General features: G+C 60.0%; 1 protein-coding gene across 1 annotated transcript in view; it reads right to left on the reverse strand.

The window, feature by feature from the left end:
• The window catches only part of BAIAP2 (BAR/IMD domain containing adaptor protein 2), a 50014-nt gene that overhangs the window by 15779 nt on the left and 13737 nt on the right, over positions 1 to 20498 (reverse strand). Inside the window, 3 exon segments of the mRNA XM_075441340.1 lie at positions 9487 to 9624; positions 9957 to 10028; positions 10307 to 10368. Of these exon segments, the coding sequence (XP_075297455.1) occupies positions 9487 to 9624; positions 9957 to 10028; positions 10307 to 10368 (272 nt within the window).

Raw genomic sequence — 20498 nt, forward strand, 5'->3', positions numbered from 1 at the left:
AAGGAGTGAAATGAGTCCACCCCCAGCTAATTGAGCTCAGCAGCACAAGGACCAGCCTGCCGCCACCCAGGTTTCCCCACGCCGTGACCATCGCCCAGTCAGACCCTGCCACGTCCCCGGGACGGCGGCGGGGCGAGAGGCAGCCCTGCTCCGGAACACGCCGCACGCCGCTGTACGAGGCGGGGAAAGCCTTATCTTAGCAATGCCAGATTTTTTAGGTTTAATCACGACTTAAACACACAAGCTCCAGCCTTACTTACATCCCTGATTTCCATCTTGTTTGGCAAGTACGCTGCTCATTGTTTTGCTAACGAAAGGCTTGTCTTCGTGGCCAGTTAGAACATGTCAATCTGCGAGCGGAGCGCCTATGCTCTAAATTTAGTGTTCTCAGCGCTTTATATACTTTATGTAAATAAGCCTGATGTGCCATTGATTTATTCAGAGCCTTGATTTTTACACGTTCTTACATTACAAAATGGCGAGCGACGCTTCTTGTTCACTAGATTGTCATTTTGAGCAAATCCAAAGTGAAAACTATGCGCTCTCAAACAACAAATCCAATTTAAATAAAGACCTCGCTCGGTACGCTGGGCGCGCAGGAGAAGCAGCAGTGTGCTAACCACGACCCAAGCCCTCGCTGCTCTCGGCCAAGGAGCCGCACTGCCCTCAGCCAGCGAGCGGGGCTCTGCCTGCGGCCACGCGCCCGTCGTGCTCACGGCTGCTGCTTGGTCTCCTTCCCCGGGGCTCGGGGGATCCTGCAGCCACCCCACATTGTGAACCCCAGCCAAGCGCCTTTCTCAGCGTGCCACGACCTGAGAACGGGCATCAGGGCCAGTGGGAGCTGCCTCCCCACCGGCCACGGCAGCATCATCTCCAGTACCTCACCAACAAGCACGGACCGCTCGAGTGCTGCCTTTACAGCTCAGAGCTCCATTTAGGCTGGCAGCTCCACATTAATATTTTAAGCAGCATCTAAATACAAGTCCCAGTTTAAAGGCAGAAAAATCCCAACCCTATTTGTGACCTGAGCGCCTGAAGGGGCAGGGAGCTGGCTAGGGCGGTGGTCACGGTGTCACAGCCGTGCCAAAAGCCCGAGCACACGCCAGAGCCACCCAAAGGCTCCAGGAACCTTTTCTGGGTTTCTAGGTTGGAGAGGCCTCAAATAACTCCCCCGTTTCCCCCCCCTTTCGAACAGATCCACTTCCAATTCACCGGGAGCCGCTGACCTAATTAGCAATGTCAGCGCGCGGTGCAGCCGGGGAAAGGGCTCGGTTTAAGACGCTGCCGCGGGTCAGGGGTGGGAGCTGGCGGAGCGAGGGCTCCTGCCCGGTCCAGGGGAGCAGCAGCCTCGGGGACAGGGAGCTCCGTCCCGGGAGACAAGAGATGCCAGAGCACAGGTTGGCTACGCTGGGTCCAGCCAAAGCTGGGCATCCTCCAGGATCCAGACCGAGTTACCCCAACGGGTCAGAGTCAGTTTGGGACAGCAAAGCAAGGCGCTGCAGAGTGCCCAGCTCAAACAGCCGCGGTCTTCGCCGGCACGGAGGAGCCAGGGCGCACAAAGGCCCTGCCACTCACACCAGCACCCTCCCACCGCCACACCAGAGCTGAGCTAGAGGTGCATGAAGACCAAACCGCATCCGAGAAATGTCAAGCCCCGAGTTCTTTTCCAGCGCACGCTGTCACCAGCATCGTTCGAGCAGGCGAAATAGCAGCATCATTACCGGACTTCAGCCAAGCCTTTAATAACCGCACAGCCTCACTGGGAAAAAAAAAATAGTTCAAAGCATTCTACCCAAGCCCAGCATGTGCAAACCAGTCACGAACGTGAGCCAAGGGCAGCGCTAACCACCACGGCACCGAGCACAGCCGTGGGAATCAGCGCTACGGATCTCTGCGGGCGATCAGATGCATCTGCCACCACCGAGCGAGGGACCGGCCATGGGGACGAGCAGGACCCAACAGCAGGCAGGAGCCAGCGAGGCACCAGCCGCCCACGGTGGGCACAGCAAGGAGCTGCGAGGGCAGAGAGCCGGCGGCGCGGCCGGGGAGCGGGCGTCCTTCAGCCGGCATCGGGAGAGCTGCGGGGCAGGGAGGGGACCGTGTCGCCGCGCTGGCTCCAAGCCCCGGGCTCAACAGGCCAGGACCAGCGGCACCGAGCAGTGGGGAAAAGCTAAATAGGAAAGAGGGGAAAGGAGAGGGCTCTGCGAGCTGTGCTGGACCACTGCGGCAGGCTGAAACACCTGGAAGCAGTAAACACCAAGAGAAGGGAGGATTTTATCTAGGGAACCACAAGAGAGAATAATTAGAAAGTAATGGGATAAAATAAGAAGTTAGGCTGATTAACAGAGGAAGAGCATCTAAGCTGTTGAACGGTCTCAAGGAAAACCAGCTGAAACCCTACCACGGCACACAGCCAAGCTGAGGGCAGCAAGAGCCCGGGGATCCTCGGCCCCGCCGGCTCCTGGCGAAGGAGACAGCTTTCCCTCATGCCCAGAATCTGTTCTTTGCACAGAAGCTCTCCCGTCCTAGCTGCCTCCATCGTCGCCCAAGCGTGTTACAGATGGAGAGGGAGGTTGGTTGGTTTGTTTAGCCAGAGCGATGCTGCTTTCGAGCCCTGGGACATCAACAGCTCTTCCCAGCAGACCGTGGCCAGGAAGGAGACCGGAGCTCGGAAATGAGCCTGCGGTGACCCAACCTCTTGTAACCAGGCAAATAAAGCAACACAGCAAACCCTCTCCCACAGTGGAGAGCACCCAAACACAGGTCACCAAGGGAGCCAAGATGCATTTCCCTGCCTTTCGCAAGGACAAAGCACCCCTGGCAGAGCCACAGGACCTCACGTGCTCAGCTGCATCACCCTGCAGCCAAACCCCCTGCTCGGGGGATGCCACCCTCCCTGTCCTGCAGCTCAGCTCCATCACCCTCCAGCCAAACCCCTCCTTGGGAGATGCCGCCCTTGCCATCCCGCAGCTCAGCTCCCTCACCCTGCGGCCAAACCCCCTGCCCATCCTGAAGCTCAGCTCCCTCACCCTGCGGCCAAACCCCCTCCCCATCCTGAAGCTCAGCTCCCTCACCCTGCGGCCAAACCCCCTCCCCGTCCTGAAGCTCAGCTCCATCACCCTCTGGCCAAACCCCCTGCTTGGGGGATGCTACCCTCCCCCATCCTGCAGCTCAGCTCCATTACCCTGTGGCCAAACCCCCTCCCCGTCCTGCAGCTCAGCTCCACCACCCTTGGCCAAACCCCCTCTTCGGGGGATGCCACCCTCCCCATCCTGCAGCTCAGCACCAGAGCGGGGCTGTGCACAGTTCCCATCACCAGGAGCTGCCCTTTGCCGTACCGAGCTGGCAGACCTCTTCCAAAGCAGGAGGCATTACACCCCCCCCACCAGAGATGCTCTCCTCAGGGAGCAGAGATGTGCTGACAGTAATCAAAGGTGAAGCCATCAGCCGAGCGGGTCCCAGGGCGCAGAGCCCTGCCAGCTGCCCAGCTCCCAGCACGCCGGCCGCCCTCCGTCCCCTGCGCAGGGCCGTCTCCCCTCGTTACGCCGCCTGTCTCGCACATCTCGTCAGGGCAGCCGCCTCGTCCTCCCGCTGCTCCTGTACAGCGCCTTCCATGCACACGTCTGATGTTACATAAAATTTACAGAGAGAGCAAAACAGCAGGCAAGCGCTTGCTCTCGGCAGCTGCGCGGGGGTTTTGTGACCAGCTGCTTAAAACGTTCCCTCACCGTGGGGACACCCCGGATCCGCGTCTCGACGCGCAAGGTTCAGCACCCAAACTCTCATCAGACACGAGCCTGACCTGCACCGCCACGGGGAGCAAGACGCCAGCTTCCCAGAAGAGTCATTTCAGGCATCTCAGCCCAGAGAAAAAGAAGTTTAAGGCTTCATTTTACGTATTTGTAGCAGCTGCTTACGGATCTGTGGAGCTGGTTTCAGGAAACCCCACTTTGTGCCGGAGCCTGTAGCTCACCTGGGGTGGAAGGGTGCTGCCAGGCAGCCAGGGGCCTGGCAAATCCACCCCGGCCACAGTCCCTGGAAGGAGACGACGGAGACGTCCCCTGTCCCAGTGCTGCTGTTCCAATAAGCCCTCGCAGCCCACTCACTCTGAAGCAGCCACCCCAGCACACGGCTCTTGCAGCAAGGGTCCGGTGCCCAGCCAGAGCAAGGCGTGCTGAAACCCCACCACCGCCCAAAGCCCCCCCAGACGCTGGGGGCTGCGGTCCCACGGTACGAGGGGTATGCCAGCACGCCAGCTCACAGCTCCTCATGGAATAAACAGAGGCAAAAAGTACTGCAAGGGATGAGCTCTCCACCGAGGTCCCAAGACATGAGCAGGTAACGCCGCTGAGCTCTGCGAATGCTCAGGGTGGGTCTTCCCGAGCCAGGATCGCTCTCGGTCCCAACCGGGGCACAAAGGACGCTCGGACGCTGCCGTTGACCCGAGCGGCTCAGCCCGGGACCCGAGGCATCTCCCACCCATGCACTTCCCCGCCCTGCACCCGCCAACTGCGTTTGCTGGGGTTGGATACCCAGCCTAACGCGGCTTAAAGCCCGATAAAACCTGGAGACAGTTACCCACAGCCACTGAGCTTTTACATAATTCTTCCCTATCTGACTTTTATGTAAGCCCTTGTAACCCGGTTTGGGCCAGCTCTGTCTCAGCTAGAGCTTCCTGACCTACACCTAAAATTATTTGTTCTGATGGGAATACCAAAATGAGGTTTCAATTACAAAAGTTTCTAAAACCCTCCAGGTTATTGGGCACAGCAGTATTTAACGCTTAATATATTCCCGCGGGAGCGGGTGTAGGTGTGGGCAAGCAGAAGAGCCATCGGGGCAGGAGCTGAGCTCAGCCTCCGCAGCCCACCACCCCCGGCTCCGGGCTTGGCAGGAGCTGCTGCCGCGGCACAGCTGTGCCGAGAGCCCTTTCGCCCAGGTCAGACCCAGCCGCTCGCTGCTCGCAGCCGGCCTCAGCTCCGCTGCTTAGGATGAATTACAGCCAGCTTCGTCCCAGCCCGATGGAGAAACCAAATTGCTGGTAGCACTAATGTGATTTAACAAATAGTTAGGACCAGCATAACTTCGTTGCTGAGCTGCTGATTCAATCAAAGCCCTAAACCCATCGTGACCTTGATTTCACGGCTTGATCATAACCAGCGTTTAATGACATTACAGCAGTTTAGCTTCCTTCGTGATGGTTTAATCTTAATATTGTTTTCATTCTTCTCCATAAGTGACATGAACGGAATTGGTTTATTCTCCTGGTTTTCAACACAGGTGAAAAAAACCATCTCCGTAACCACCTAACTCAGATGAGAGACCTGCGGCAGCTCGCTGTCCCAGCTTGCACTCCTCGTGTGTGACAACAGCTCTGGGCTGATTCATACCGAACAAAAAGCCTGGCTTTGCTGTGACACTCAGCACTAACAACGCACAGCCCCAGCATCTCTCTTGACCATGACAAAGCTGTGGAGATGGAAAATCGCTCCCACAGCCGAATTGCACTTGGAGCTGTTCTGAAGCTACGCGAGTTGTCTTTGTTGCCAGCCACAAGGTGTTTTAAATCATCCTCCACCATTTTAATCCTGCAACCCTCGTCCTCATCTATTAAACTCCAAACAAGCACAGAGACAGTGGCCAGATGCTGTGGGACTCGCAGACGGCCCCGGGCCAGCTCTTGCCACGCAGCGAGTGGCTGACGCAGCTCAGCAGCAGCCTCCTGCGCGTGTCCCCGAGCCGCTGCCGTGCCCCGAGCAGACCCCCTCAAGCCCGGCGTTCCCAAAGCTGCTGCTCACCAGCCACAAGCTAATTACCTCTGCGCGGTGCCTGCTGAACACCAGCATTTATTTCTGCTTTCTAAAGGGGGAAAATCTTAACTGAAGAGTCACAGGCGAGATGTTTGGGCTGTTTTACTGGGCCTTCTGGTCAACCTAGCCTGGAGCCCGAGCCACGCAGGTACCGTGGCCCAGGTGAGGGCTGTCCCCTGCCACCCAGCACGCCAGAGCCCCAGCAGCCCCAGACCTCCTCTCACCTCCGCAGTGCGAGATGACCTTACAGAAAGCACGTCCTGGAGCTGCCCGGAGGAGGACAGCACTGCCCATCCCACCATGCTCGTCTCGCCGGCGATGACGAGATGGGGTCACTCCACAAGTGGTGCAAAGGCAGAAGGGAGCAGTTCTGCTTCCCGCAGCATTAAATACGAAGAGAGATGGTGACAAGGCATCAGACTCCTGGCTGCTGACTGCTATAGCAGCTTAAGTGGATGAGTCTTCAAAAGAAGAGTAAGATGTTACTGCTTTACTGAAGGAGACGACCGATGCAGCTCCCAGGACCTCTCCACCAACAGCAGCTTCTCCCATTACAAGGGATCTGCAGCAGCCCATTAGGAGAGCTCCATCCAGTTGTCCAATCGGCCCGTGGTCCCCAGGCACCAGCCTGATGAAGCCTCCAGCTTCCCGCAAGCATCTCCAGGTGCCCTCAGCAGCCTCCTCGGGGGCCGCTGGGTTTTACCAGCCGGCCGCAGGGGTGGCTCAGGGCCAGCTAAACAAACCGAGCCGCACGCAGCGGCTCCCCAGGGCCGCCTGCCTGGCACGCTGCTTTCAGCCGGCTGAGAAAGACTTTTTGTGGGGTAAAGCCCCACGGTGCCACACCAGCAGCTCTGCAGATCAAATCATAGTGGTCTGGGTTGGAAAGGACCTTAAAGCTCACCTGGTTCCAACCCCCCTGCCAGGAGCAGGGACATCTTCCACCAGCCCAGGGTGCTCAGAGCTCCATCCGACCTGGCCTTGAACCCTGCCAGGGAGGGGGCAGCCACAGCTTCTCTGGGCAACCTGGGTCAGTGTTTCACCATCCTCATGGGGAAGAATTTCTTCCTAATCTCTAATCTAAATCTGCCCTCTTCTAGTTTAGAGCCGTTCCCCCTTGTCCTATCCTTACACACCCTTGTGAAGAAGATGCTCCTGGTTCCCCACTCCCGGCTTCCCTGAGCCCCACACAACACTCCCCTCCTCGGGCCGGTACCAACAGCCCCGTAGCTCCAGGCTGGACCCACCCCTGCAGAAATCCCACTGCTCTCTGACGCCCAGGCACAGGTCAGAACAGCATTGGGGGTGGCCCAAAACACCCCTTTTTCTGCTGAAACGCCAGCACCGCAGCTGGCGAACAAAGGGAAAACTGCCCTCTTGGCTGAATTCAGCAATTTAACTTTGTGTTTTGATCTAGGGGGGAAAAAAAAGCAGCGAGCAGTTGAGCAGTCTCATAGCTCTTTAAGCTCAAAAGCCATCATAAGGCTTTTTCAGACATAAGCGCTTCCTAAATACTTACTGCTGAAAGATTAAGAGAACGAAAGCCTGATCCCGTTTCCCAGCCCGAAGCGGCCGTGCTAACAGGACTACGCCGTCCCTGCCACGTCACAGCAGGAGGATCAAACATCGCTCCTCTCCCGGCTATATAAAGCCGATCACTGGGATGGATTTTCTCCTCCTCCAACTCTGGGTGTGGGCTGGGGATCCCCGCACAGCAGCAGCCCAGGGGGGTTCGGCAGCAGAGGGACAACTGCTGCCAGAGCCACCCCTACCAGCAGCTTCCGCAGGTGGGGGATGAGGAAGGTTCAGCCCCCGAGTTTCCCCACACTGAGCCTCGTTGCCTAACAGGACTTCGCTAGCTCAGCGGGAATTTCAGAGCCAGGGCGTGTGGGGATGCTGCTGCGCAGAAGTGGTTCGAGCTGCTCAGCTCCCAAGGACGTGCCTCAGCGGGCAGGAGACCGGGCCAGCTGCGTTAGTGCCTTCCAGCCATGCCTCCTGCAAGCCGCCCTGCGCCGTGCCGGACGTCCGGGGCTGCAAACCAGCACGGGCTGGGTGCAACACACCAGGGCTCAGCACAGGGGTTGCACACCGAGCTGGGCTGGATGGCTGCGGGCACGTTTTTCTCCTTCAGTGCTTATTCCAAATCACACCATCAAGCCAATGACCGATTTCCCAAATTCTAGTGCAGTTCAGAACGTCCCTTCCCCAGCACCACCCTCACAGTAGCCATCTGCTGACCGCTTTCAAGGCCACCCTGCACACAGCCCCAGCGACCAACCGAAGTGCCACCGATGCTTAGACCCCCTTCAGCAGATGCAGATCGTTTGGACACGCTACCGGCCCGGCGCATCCAAAGTGTCAGATCCCGCTCCCAACACAGCGCCTGTCCTCAGGGACAAGACCAGGCAATCTCAGTCTTCAAGGTTCATCCTCGCCTTCCCAAGGTACTACTCGTGTGGCAACCATTCAACGGCCTTAACTCGAGTAGGATCACAGAATCCCAGCATAGCAGGGACCTCTGTGGGTCACCCAGCCCAACCCCCTGCCCAAGCAGGGTCACCCACAGCAGGCTGCACAGCACCGTGGCCAGGCGGGGCTGGAATATCTCCAGAGAAGGAGACTCCACAGCCTCCCTGGGCAGCCTGGGCCAGGGCTCCGTCACCCTCAGAGTGAAGAAGCTCTTCCTCAGGTTCAGCTGGAACTTCCTCAGCTTCAGTTTGTGCCCGTTGCCCCTTGTCCTGTTGCTGGGCACCACTGGAAAGAGTCTGGCCCTGTCCTCCTGACCCCCACCCTGCAGATATTTAGAGGCATTTCTAAGGTCCCATGCTTTCAGCCAGAGCAGGCTGGCAGGTAGGGGCATCAATTATTCATTAAAATTTGCCACGTTCAGCCGTGCGAAGCTGAACCAGAGGTTGCAGACCTCAGAAGATGTGCACGCCTGCTGCGAAGGGATCAGTAACCCGGGTGTCGCAGCCCCTCGGCACGTCCTGCTCCGGGCCCCGACGCTGCCGGCACCCACCGGGGACGTGCCCTGGACGCTCTTCAGCAAGACCCCGACCCCTCTCAACGCCGCGACCCCCGACACGTGCCCACCCCACAGCCCACCCAGGCGGGTGCCGCCAGGGACCCCAGCCCCGCGCAGCCGGGACGCGATTAGCAAGCGGCACGTGGTTGGTGAGCGAGCCCACACCGTGATCACACCGCCGTGATTCAGCGCAGCCGCCCCCGGCCCCCGCCCCGGCAAGCTGGGGGAAGGGGCACTCCGGCAGCAGGCACAGAAAATATTTAAGCAAAACAGCATCCAGAGGAAGACGGCTCTGGCACAACAGAAATTAATGATCTTTTCGGGTTCATTCATTAAGGGGGGAAAAAAAGAAGCTGGGCGCAGGAGCAGAGGATGGAGCGGGGTTAGTCACCACCGCACCGCCCGGCACAACATCTGCCGCCAGCCTCCCCCTCCACGGCCATGAGACCCCATCACGGGCTGCCACCCCCTCCCTATCCACACCTCCCACACCCCACCACGCTCCCCTAACGCTGCTGCGCCCGCTCCCCGCAAGAAAACGGCAAACTCTCATCTAAACGCTCGCCAGCGCCGAGCCGCCTCCAGCGCACGGTGCCCAGCGGCCGCTGCCCCGCGTGAGGACGATGCTCGTGCCCCCCGGCGCCGGGGTCCTACCTGCAGCTCCTTCTCAGAGTACTTCTGGGGGTTTTTGCTGCCTTGGCTCTTCTTCCGCAGTTTCTTCAGCTCCGCCTGGCACTTGTCAAGCGAGTCCCCCTTGCTCCTTTGCTCCGTCTGGTATTTCTTCAGCGCGGCCTGGGTGCGACAGGAGAAAGCTCTGAGCAGCCGAAGCTGAAGCCCGGCCGCGGCTCCTGCTGCCGAGGGTTGGCAGAAGCAAGCAGACCCCCCCCAGCCTTTGGGAGAAGCTGGTTCCCCACAGCCCCGGGAGCAAACCGATGGCAGCAGTCTGGCATCTGGGAAAGCATTCGGTGCGTGGTGACGTGTGTGACAGCCGGGGACCCGTTGGTACCCAGGGCCACGAGCAGTGCCCAGGCACAGCCATCCCCGAGCAGGGAGCCGGGCAAGGGGGCAGTGGAGATGCCCGAGCCATCGCCTGTGCTGCCGGACGACGTGAGCCCCTCACTCACACTCAGGTAGCGGGAGTCCAGCTCCACCTTCTGCTCCAGCTGCGTCAGGAGCTCGTTGTGGAAGGACTTGAGCTGCAGGCAGAAAGAGAAAACACGGTTCCTTGGTGAGGGCTAGCAAACCTGCCCAGGGAGAGGGGCTGTGCAGAGCAGGGCTGACAGCAGAGAGGGACAGACAGACACTCAGAGACAGACCCAGCAGGGCAGAATCGGATGCTCAAGCAGACCAGACCCTTTGAAGCTCAGCAAACCTGCTTCAGAGGGGCTGGTGTTGCCCACCAAAACACATCAAACCATTTTGCTCAGCTGCACCGCAGCCGGAGAGCCCAGCACGGCCAGGCCAGAGCGCTCACCATCTCCTCCAGCTGGTTCTGGATCTGCCGGTGGACTTCAGCCATCTGGAAGAGCACATCTCCTGCAAAGACAAGACATGGGGAGGGGGCTTGAGGCGCCGAGCTCAGGGGGACACCCTGGGGCAGGAGCAGGTGGCAGTCCACGAGCAGGGAGGGGTCTGCAGGCAGACCCATGGGTGCTTCTGGGGAACCCCTGGTGCCCGTCTTCGGGGAGCTGTAGGTGAGCAGATGTTCACCTGAGACACTTGGACCAACACGTGGGTCTTGGGTAGCAGGATGGGAAACAGGGACAAGCAGCAGGACCCCCACACCCAGCCGTGCCTGTGACCCCCCGTGCCGTCGGCCACCCCAGCTACGGCACAGCCCTAATGCAGGAACCGGAGAAAGGAGCCAGCGAAGATGGGACCAAGCCAGGTCCCTCACCTCCATCCCACCATCCAGATACCGAAGGGAGCACGTGGAAACGGGAGATGCTGCGCTGATCGCTGTGACGGGGATTTAAACAGCGCTGTTGCAACCAGGAGCTCTGCCTGATGCTCTCCCAGCTGCACGTAAAGCCCGCAGCCGAGCCCCCGAGCCCCGCAGCCGAGCCCCCGAGCCCCTAGCAGCGAGGCAGCAGACAGACACAGCCCCAGGACTCAGGGCATGGAGCTGCAAACGCCGCTAACCCCTAGGTTGAACATTTCCCTCCAGACCACTGGGCCCGTTCAACCTCGGCAGCTGAGCCGCGCACGGGCAGCGAGGGCAGAGCCGTGGCACGCGGCTGCTGCGAACGCCGCCGGTCAGCCCCACAAACGGCTGCCAGATCCCAGCTCTGCTTTGTCCCTTCCACCAATTTTTCAAACGCGGAATCCAGCAAGCCACACGCCCACTGCGCTCTTCCTGGGAGGAAGGGCAGCGTCCTGCCTCAGCAAAATCCCCAGCACGGCTGGAGCCGGACACAGGCGTGAGAGCATCTCATGGGAGAGGAACCAGCGCTCCCGCTCCCCTGGAAGCACCGTCTCTGGATCAGAGCAGGCTTCAGGGGGAGCCGAGCTCCGTCAGCTGTTTGTAAAGGCTGAGCTGGGAAGCTCTTCCTTCCAGCACGGCAGGTCACGGCTTCCCAGGAGGCTGCCAGCCTGCACGGAGCTGGCTGTAGGCTGAAAGCCATGATCCATCTCTCCGAGCTGCTCCCGTCTCGGGGCTCAGTCCCGGCAGAGGGGCTGGGACCCCCCCAACACATGCCGGGGGGAAGCAGCGTCCCTCACCCCATCCCACAAACGCAGAGCAGCGCCGAGAACTCCAAGCGCTGGATGCACAGGCTATAAAAGACATATGTCAAGTTTTAAAGGAGAGAACGGCGATCTCGGGGCTGGGAAACGCAATGGGAAGGAAGGGGACACCAGCCCTGGAGCCCCAGGACAACGTGCGGGAGAGATGGTGCAACGCTCCCGAGGCGAAGGCAGCGGCTCCGGGCAGGGCTGAGCCCAGGAACCCACGGGGAGCCAGGGGTGAGCAGCCACAGCCCCCGTCCCACCCGACGGGGGGTCCCCTTCCCCGGTTTGCACAGCCCCCCAGCACACGCAGAGCCCGGATTTGCTTCTGCACGTGGCCCCGGCAGCCAACGCCGCGGTTTCGGTGTATTCTAAACGCGGGTCCTCGGCAGAGAACAGGTCCACCCCGGGCTCGAGGACAACAGCATCTGCTGTCCCTGGAGTCAAAGCTCAGCGACATCGAGCCTGGGATGAGCCAAACCGGCTTCTCACCAGTGCGAGGGAACCACTGGGCCCCCCACCCCGCACAAAACCAGATGGCAAACGCTGCGCCAGCCCCGGTGCCAGCCCGCAGCTGGGTCAGCCCGTCCCTGGCACGCCCCGTACCCAGGCACGAGGGCCGTACACCAGCCGAGCGTCAACGCCACCGGCCGAGCGGGAACAGCCCGGCCCAATGTTTCTTTGCTCTCGTGACTGAAGCAATTTGTACTTTGCACCGTACGCTGGCTCTCCAAACCTTCCGCAAACATTTAAATCTGATCCCCTTTCGCCCTTGGCAGGCACCAGCCCCTCCACCATGGGTCGACGCAGGAGTGGCACCGGCAGGCGCTCAGACAGCGCCGACTGGCACCGGGGCCACCGTCCCCCCGCATGGCCCCTCGAGAGAGCGGCCATAGACAAAGCACCCTGCGACACGAGGAGGGGGCTGGGAGGCACGGCCGTGGTTCCGCTCCCGTGCTGGGAGGAAACCATGTGCTGAGATTTCTGCAGCCGCCATGCCGGCTGGAGCTCTCGCCGCCCTTCCATGAGGCGCTGAGCGAAGCAGAGCGGCTCCCGGCGCTGAGCCCAAGCGGGCAGCCGGCCGCAGGAACCACGCTCGGCTGCGGTGAGGAGCTTCACGCATGAGCGGGGAGGTCCGGGCAAGGGGTCACCACCGCGAGACCGCCAGGAAATTGCTCTCCGGCTGCGACAGCTCAATGGTGGGAAGCGCACGAATTCCCGCTGCGAGGAGGCGATGACGCGGCGGCGGCGCCTGGCTGAGGTCGCCTTTTCAACGCAAGGGTGGCTCGCTTCTTATTTCCAAAGCTGCACCACCCCCTCTGCCTTTCGCTTCCCGTTTGGCTGCGGTGAGAAAGCTGGCGCAGGGCTGGCCGAGGGCTTTCCGGCCGCCGCCGCTGAGCTCCCGACACACCCAGGGAGCAGGATCAGGGCGTTCCAACGCAACGTACCGATCCCAAATCCCACACTGGGCACAGACAGGCCCTCGCCCGGGGAATGAGGGGCTCCCGGCCCTGGGGAGATGCGTGCCGTGCCTCCGACGGCAGATACGCGTCCTGGTGCGGCTCAAGGTGAGCACGGCGCTGCGGCCGGCATGGCGCAGGAAGGCGGCTGGACGCCTGCCCGGCACAGCCGTGAGCGCTTCCTCCGGAGCCTCTCCCCGCGCTGCCGCAGCCCAGCCGGCTCCAAAGGAATCAGCTCTCGGCTTCCCGCGATCTCCACCATCGCTGGGAGCCGGGCAGCAGCGGGATTTGAACCACATCGCCTAAGCGGGAGCCGTGGATTCGCGCATCGCGCCTCTGACAGCCCAACACCGCCGACGCCGCGAGCTGCGGCCCCACTGAGGAAAGGCCACGGACCTCGTTAGACACGAACAGACACCGCACCGCCAAACCGCCCCGGCTAACCCAGCACGGCAGCAGGGAAGAAGTTCAACTGTCACCAAGACACACCGCGGTAGTTCGGAAAGCCTAAATATTCCAAACCCTGGCTCAGAAGGGGACCTGCAGCACGGCGCTGACGGCAGATCCCGCAAGGCGTTAGCAGAGCTCGGCGGCAGGGCCGGGACCACGGCACCCGCCCTGGCAAGGCTGCCCACGCCACGGGTGTTTTGCATCACGTACCAGTGGTGTATGAGTTACACACTGTCATTACGGCCGTGCAGCAGAGCACAGGGCAGGAGCCTGGGTCGGCGTGGATTGTACACAGGGCGCGAGCACCACGCCAGCCTTGCTGCCAAAATGCACATCCCATGGGTCAAGCAAGCCACAGTGAAGTGTCACACCCAAGGTCAAGCAAGCCACAGTGAAGTGTCACACCCAAGGTCAAGCGAGCCACAGTGAAGTGTCACACCTATGCCCACAGGCAAAAATAAAGCCAGAAAGGGTAGGACAGCAGAGCGAGGGTTTCACCTGCCCGTGCCGGGCTCACCCCCCTTTCCGCAGGCTGCAAAGCACAAACAGGGGAGGAGGGGCTGCTATTTACGTCTGTCTGACTCACAGTATCATTCTGGGAGAACTATAGGGGCTATTGTGGGCCCTGCCCTACCACACCCAGCCAGGAACAGGCAAACAGGTTGTGCCACATCCCTCCCATTGCTATCAGCACCGCAAGCCCCACCAGAAGGCAGAGCAGGAGGAACCCATCTCAACACTTTTGAGCTTTCCCAGCCTAAGGATTTTTTTTTCTTCCCCCTCCCTCTCTTGTAAGAGCCATTGCTAATGAAAATACTAACCAACGTACCCGCGAAGGAGCGACACTGCTCCGAGCCAGAACACGCTGATGCTTGCACAGGGCAGCAGCAACCCGGTCTGTCCTGCCAGGGCAGTGGGAGCCGGTGGCCGGCAGAGTGGCTCCCACCGTCACCAGCAGCAGGGATGCTCTGACACGCACACAGCCCTGCATCCCTGCCAGCACCGCTCCTCGCTCCTCTAACACGGAGGACGTGGCACCATCAGCATCGCTCTCCGTCAAGATCACTCGCTCTGGAGATTCAGACCCCAAGTAAAGGAGCATGGAAGGATGAAATGAGTCCAGGGGCTCAGCTCCTCCGCTGTCTGCCACTGCCCTGCGCTTCTCACCCGCTGCTTTTGGTTAAGGGAGACCTGGACAGGCGATGGTGCCGTCAAGGGAAATAACCAAGCCGGCAGAGAAGGAGTATTAGCTCATTAATGAGAAAAAGCAACAGACAGTAACAGGGCAAACTGTTTGAGCTGCTGAAGCCTAAGAGGGGAGAAAAAAAAACAAAAAAAGATCTGCTTTTCCATGGCTGGTGAAGTGCTGTTAGCTGAATCCTTCAAGGCCAAGCAAGCGCCTGAGCCCAGGGAGGGGATGCACAGCACATCCCCAGGGCAGGCGGGGATGCCAAAGCACCAGGTACCCGGAGGAGAAGGGGCCGGGAGGTCCCTGCACCAGGCGCTGCTCCAACATGGACACCCACTTCCCTCCGCCTGGGCTTCGCTGAGCAAAGGCACCTGCGGGATGGGGAACTCCATCACTTTGGGGTTTTTTTGAGAGGGGAGCAGGGAGCACAGCATCAACCTCGCACTGCTTCAGGGCGGGATCCTGCCCGGACTCGGCAGAGCAGAGCACTCAGCCCAGCAGTTACCAGTTCCCCTTCCAGCGCCGCCTGCCACCCAGTTTCACACCTTCCACTTCCCCCCAGCTGCAGCACTGACTGCCACGACCGCTTCCCCCTGCCCTGCGACCGCAGACGGGCAACAGCCCTGCTCGCACGTCCCGTCCTGCAGAGCCCGTCAAGCCAGATCTGAGGCAGAAGCACGCTACTGAGAACTTCTGCAATCTTTTTTCTCTTCCCTCATACAACCATCTCCTGATCCAAGCTCACAGACAAGCCCTCAAGCCGCGGTGAGCAGCACTTCACAGCCCAACACCTCGTCCAGGCGAGGCAGCTCCGACTCGGTTGCTCCGTCGCAAGGCGGCGTGGGGGAAGATCGGTGCCCGTGCGCTGGGAAGGATACGGTGCGAAGGATACGAGTGCGGGGAAACAAGCGGCTTCTCCCCGTTGACTCATCGATTTCCTCTTCAAAAGGGTTTCACTTACCACAGCCCCAAAGGATGGTACCGGATTTGTTGATGTTCTATTAGCAACTCATCAGCGTTATAATGATCAGCTCTGTTTGCAGCCTCTGCTTCAACCCAGCTTGGCAAAGCTTAAGACATTTTTTATTTATTTATATGGAGACAAGGTAAAGAAAAACCCCGAAGCTTCCCGAGGCAGCCTGACTCAGGCAGGTTCAGCGAGACACTTGCAGTGATCAGCTCCCTCCGGCTGAGCAGTTGCCACAGTCACTTTTACCAGGGACAGACTGGAGACCTGGGTGCCCTGCGATGCCCCGCGCCGACCGACAGCCACCCCAGACGTGACAGGTCCCGTACCTGTACCACCATGGACAGACCCAGGTATCTGTGCCACCACGTACAGAGCAGCAAGTCCCGAGTGCCCAACTGCTCTGGCAGCAGCTATATTGGTGGCACAGGATTAATTAATTAGCACAGGAGGACACGACTGCACAGACCTCACGTTCAACCAGCCCGGAGCCACAGGAACCGATCCGTCCTGCACACCAACAGTCCCGGGAGGGGAAGCGAACGCCTCTGGCACCCAGGGCTGGCCATGCACCAAGCTGTGCCCCTTCCTAAAATCCGCCCAGCTCCCAGCACGGCCGACGGACAGCAGAAGCCAGCCCACGGACACAGCCGTGGCCGCTCCATCCCTCTCCAGCAGCTGGAGCATCCCTGGAGCTGGTCCCAGGCACGGTGCCCGGGCACGCAGCAGGTAGGCATCCCCTGAAGATGTCACCACTGAAGGTGAAACCCAAACGTCACGCACAGCTGCTACGCGTTAGAAACTCCAGCCAGGCAACCTGCTCCTCGCAGATGCTCATTTAACAACCCTCCACCCTTACTTACCCAAACACGGGTTGGTGAGAACAAGCCTACTGCCAGGGCAGCCTGCTTCTCCTCCGAAGATCTGCAGGCAGCGAAAAGCCGACGCAGGCAGCAGGAGAGGCCCTTTCTGAGGCAGGCAGCAGTTTTCCAGAGGTCTTTTGTGTTTCTGCACCCTTAGCAAGCCCATTCCTACAGGTTCCAATCCGCAGGGAACTACACAGCTTGGAGGCCAAGTCCTGAACTTCTGGAACAATTTTTCTGGCAAATTAGGCCTAATTTTAACAGAATTGCAGGTGGAAACGCATGTCCAGAGCACCTATGCTTCCACCAGCACACAGTTGCTACCCACAAGCCATGAAGTGCGTCGTTAAGTCCAATTTTAAACGGATCAAGCAACAAGATTCCTGCTGCTCTCCCATCTGGGAGCCGGCCCACATGGGCAGCGGGACCTCACAGCGGGGACACCAACCCACCTGTCCCAGGCACGTATTTCCTGGGGCGCAGTGCTTTTTCCCCGGCAGGTCCCCAGCCAGCATCGGGTACCACGACCACCGGTCCCGGCAGCGCGCGGTGGTGGTCCCCGATCACACGTTAAACGCTTTGCCCCCGCGACAACCTTTGACATTCGCGGGATCTATATCCGCATCGCCGCTGCGGAGGGAAGCGGCTACCCAAAACAACTGCAAATCCAATTAACAGATTAATCCCTCTCCCCGGAGGGTTCAGCGCAGCGCAACGCCTCCGGACCACGTCGTCACCGAGGGCCGGGGCAGACCGCGGAGCTGCAGTGGAGACGGGAGCCGGGGCAGCCACGGGCATCCCACCAGGCTGGGCTGCTGCTCGCCAGGAGCTGCCACGCTGGCCGTCCCACCATGGCGCGGGCCGTAGGGACAGGACCAGGCTCCGTGCCCACCTCTGGCCACCACCTGCTTTGCTGGAGACATCTCTACCCCGCATCCCTCCACCATGCTAAGCAGCGTTTTCCCAGCTGCGGGAGATGGTTTAAAGCCCTTGAAGCCCAGCACCCTCTGCTGCCACCCAACAGCAGTCCACCCCACCGCAAAGGTGCCACCGGTCCCCATTTTATCATGCAAATCAGGCATCAGAAGAAAGCCCTTATCTACCAGAGGCTCATTTCAGCTCAACAATGGTCGGCTAATTACTGCATGCCTTGCCCTTTCAGAGCACCCTGCTTCAGTCAGAGCAGCCTGCGCTAATTCAGGAGGACCTTTGAGAAAAGCCAACCCCAGAACAAAACCCACCTCCAGCCCTGGGGGAGCTTTCCCACGGTTTCTGCTCAGCCCTGGGAAGCCCAGCTCCAGCCCCAGCATCCCAGCACAGTCCCAACATCCCAGCACAGTCCCAGCCTGGTGGAAGCTGCCTCCGGCCCCAGGCATGTGCTTCCCTGGAGGAGAAAACCCCTCCTGGGACTTTGCCTTGGTCTGGTTTTCAAGAGGGGAAAAAAGAAACAACACTTTGAGTAGCATCCAAGGGATCTACGCAGGAGCCAGACAAGGGCCAAAGTCACCCCAGCACTCACGCACGAGACTGGAGCTCCTCGGAAGTGTCTATACCACATTCCCGGATCAAGCCTGGAGCAAACCTTCACTGATCAAACAAATCGTTCACGGTCTTCACGCCAGCTTCTCAGCTCCCCAAAAGCCACCGCAGCAACCACCGAAGGCGTGAGGAACAGCATAAGGAACACCTGTCAAAGGGGAACTGTGGGGATGGGTGTGATCCTCCGAGGACCAGAGACGAGGCAGCAGCCCGGAGAGTGGAGCAGGGAGGGGAGTGGCTTTCCTGCCATCCCCCCCAGTGATCCAGCTCTTGGGAACGCCACGGCAGCGGGGTTCAGACAGAGGTGTGCTCCTGCCAGACGCCTGCGCCCAAGAACTCCAGCCACAGAGCCGATTACAGCTCAAGTACTTTATTCTCGCTAGGTTTTCCATCGCCACCCAGGATTATCCCGTCTACGGCTGAAATCTGATGGAGAATTTACAAAAAATGTGAAGCGCTGAGCAGCCGGTGGGCAGTGAGCTCAGCCTGGAGGCAGCGCTCTGGCAGGCTGGAGGTTTTCAGCAAGGCAAACCTGCAGCATCCCCACCGTCCGAGGAATGTCTTTTCACAAACACCAGCTCCGAGCAGAATCGCAGAATGGTGGGGGTTGGCAGGGACCTCTGTGGGTCATCTAGTCCAACCCTCCTGCTGAAGCAGGGTCACCTACAGTAGGCTGTAGAGGACCTTGTCCAGGCGGGTCTTGAATATCTCCAGAGAAGGAGACTCCACAACCTCCCTGGGCAGCCTGGGCCAGGGCTCCGTCACCCTCAGAGGGAAGAAGTTCTTCCTCAGGTTCAGCTGGAACTTCCTCGGCTTCAGTTTGTGCCCATTGCCCCTTGTCCTGTTGCTGGGCACCACTGGAAAGAGTCTGGCCCTGTCCTCCTGACCCCCACCCTGCAGATATTTCGAGGCATTTCTAAGGTCCCCTCTCAGCCTTCTCTTCTCCAGGCTGAAGAAGCCCAGCTCCCTCAGCCTTTCCTCGTAGGAGAGATGCTCCAGTCCCCTCCTCATCCTCATAGCCCTGCGCTGGACTCTCTCCAGTAGCTCCTCATCTTTCTTGAACTGGGGAGCCCAGCACTGGACACAGCACTGCAGATGGGGCCTCACCAGGGCAGAGCAGAGGGGGAGAAGAACCTCCCTGACCTGCTGCCCACACTCCTCCTAATGCACCCCAGGATCCCATTGGCCTTCTTGGCACCCAGGGCACACTGCTGGCTCATGGTTAACCTGTTGTCCACCAGGACACCCAGGTCTCTCTCCGCAGAGCTGCTCTCCAGCAAAGAAGCAGCCACCCTGGCTCACTGTGCCGGGCAGCCAGGGATGGGCCGGGGACCGGCAGCTCTCCCGTGCCCAGCTTAGAGAGCAGCTCTGTGGGGTCCCAAGTGCTGCGGGGTTGATGACAGGAACACCTGGCCGGTTTCGAGCACCGATCGCAGGAGCCGCAGCCACTCTCCCAGCACAGGGCAGCCTCTGAGCGCTCCCGGTCCCCAGCCATGCCGCAGCCACCCTGGCACGGGCAGCACTGGCAGGCAAGCTGGGGACAGATGTGGCTGCCTCCATCACCTTTTAGACATGGGATTTGCACATCTTCATGTTCTTTTGACACCCCCCGTCTCAGAAACATCATCAGAAGAGCATCCACGCTCAGAAAATAAAGGGTTAAGGAGAGAAAAAAAATCTCGGATTCTTTTCTGTGGAGGCTGGAAGCAGATGGAGCTGCAGTCCCAGCCAGAGCACCCCGGCATCCGTCCTGCCGTCTCAGAGCAGCTTTCCCTGTCCTGTTGCTCCAGGAGGAAGCCACCCGCGGAGGGAGGGAGGCAGGGCCCAGTGCTCAGGCAAGTAGCAGTTACGAACATCCCCGCTTGCTGCTGCCTCCAGCACGGACTGAGACAACCCAGACCCCAGCGCTCCTTTCTGGTGCTATCAGCAATCACAGCTCAGCGCCGGATAAGGCAAAGGTGTTCCCAGGAACAGCCGTACCTTCGGCAAGCACAGCCACGTTCACCCATCCCGCTGGGACGGGGCTGTGTCCCCGGCTCTTATCAGCTCCAGTAAACTGCAGCCAGAAGCTTTATCTGAACTTTCTCCTGCACAGAGCAGCTGCCACAATAAATACCAGCAAGATCAACACAGCCTGCAGCCCGAGGAGCAGCTGCTCATCACGGGGCTGGGCTGAGCAGGAGCTGCTGGGATCCCCCCTGGGATGCACTCGCACCATGGTGGAAGGCACCGCCATTTGGAAGCCTTTTAAACCAACCCCAAAATCCTCCAGCCACACGCCGAACGCACGTCGGGAGGGCACGGAGGACGCCTGCTGCCAAACCGCCGTCCTTCGGTGAGGAAGCAGGACCACCAGCGGACACCAAAGCCGGGTCTGAAGTCCGAGCAAAGCCTGGAGCAGCTCTGAAGGGCGGGCAGGCAGGGTTGGCGGTCCCCAAGCTCCTGCCCTCGCCCAGCTGAGCCACCTCCGA

This window comes from Opisthocomus hoazin, chromosome 21 (assembly GCF_030867145.1).
Source record: "Opisthocomus hoazin isolate bOpiHoa1 chromosome 21, bOpiHoa1.hap1, whole genome shotgun sequence".
In the NCBI taxonomy this organism is placed as follows: domain Eukaryota; kingdom Metazoa; phylum Chordata; class Aves; order Opisthocomiformes; family Opisthocomidae; genus Opisthocomus; species Opisthocomus hoazin.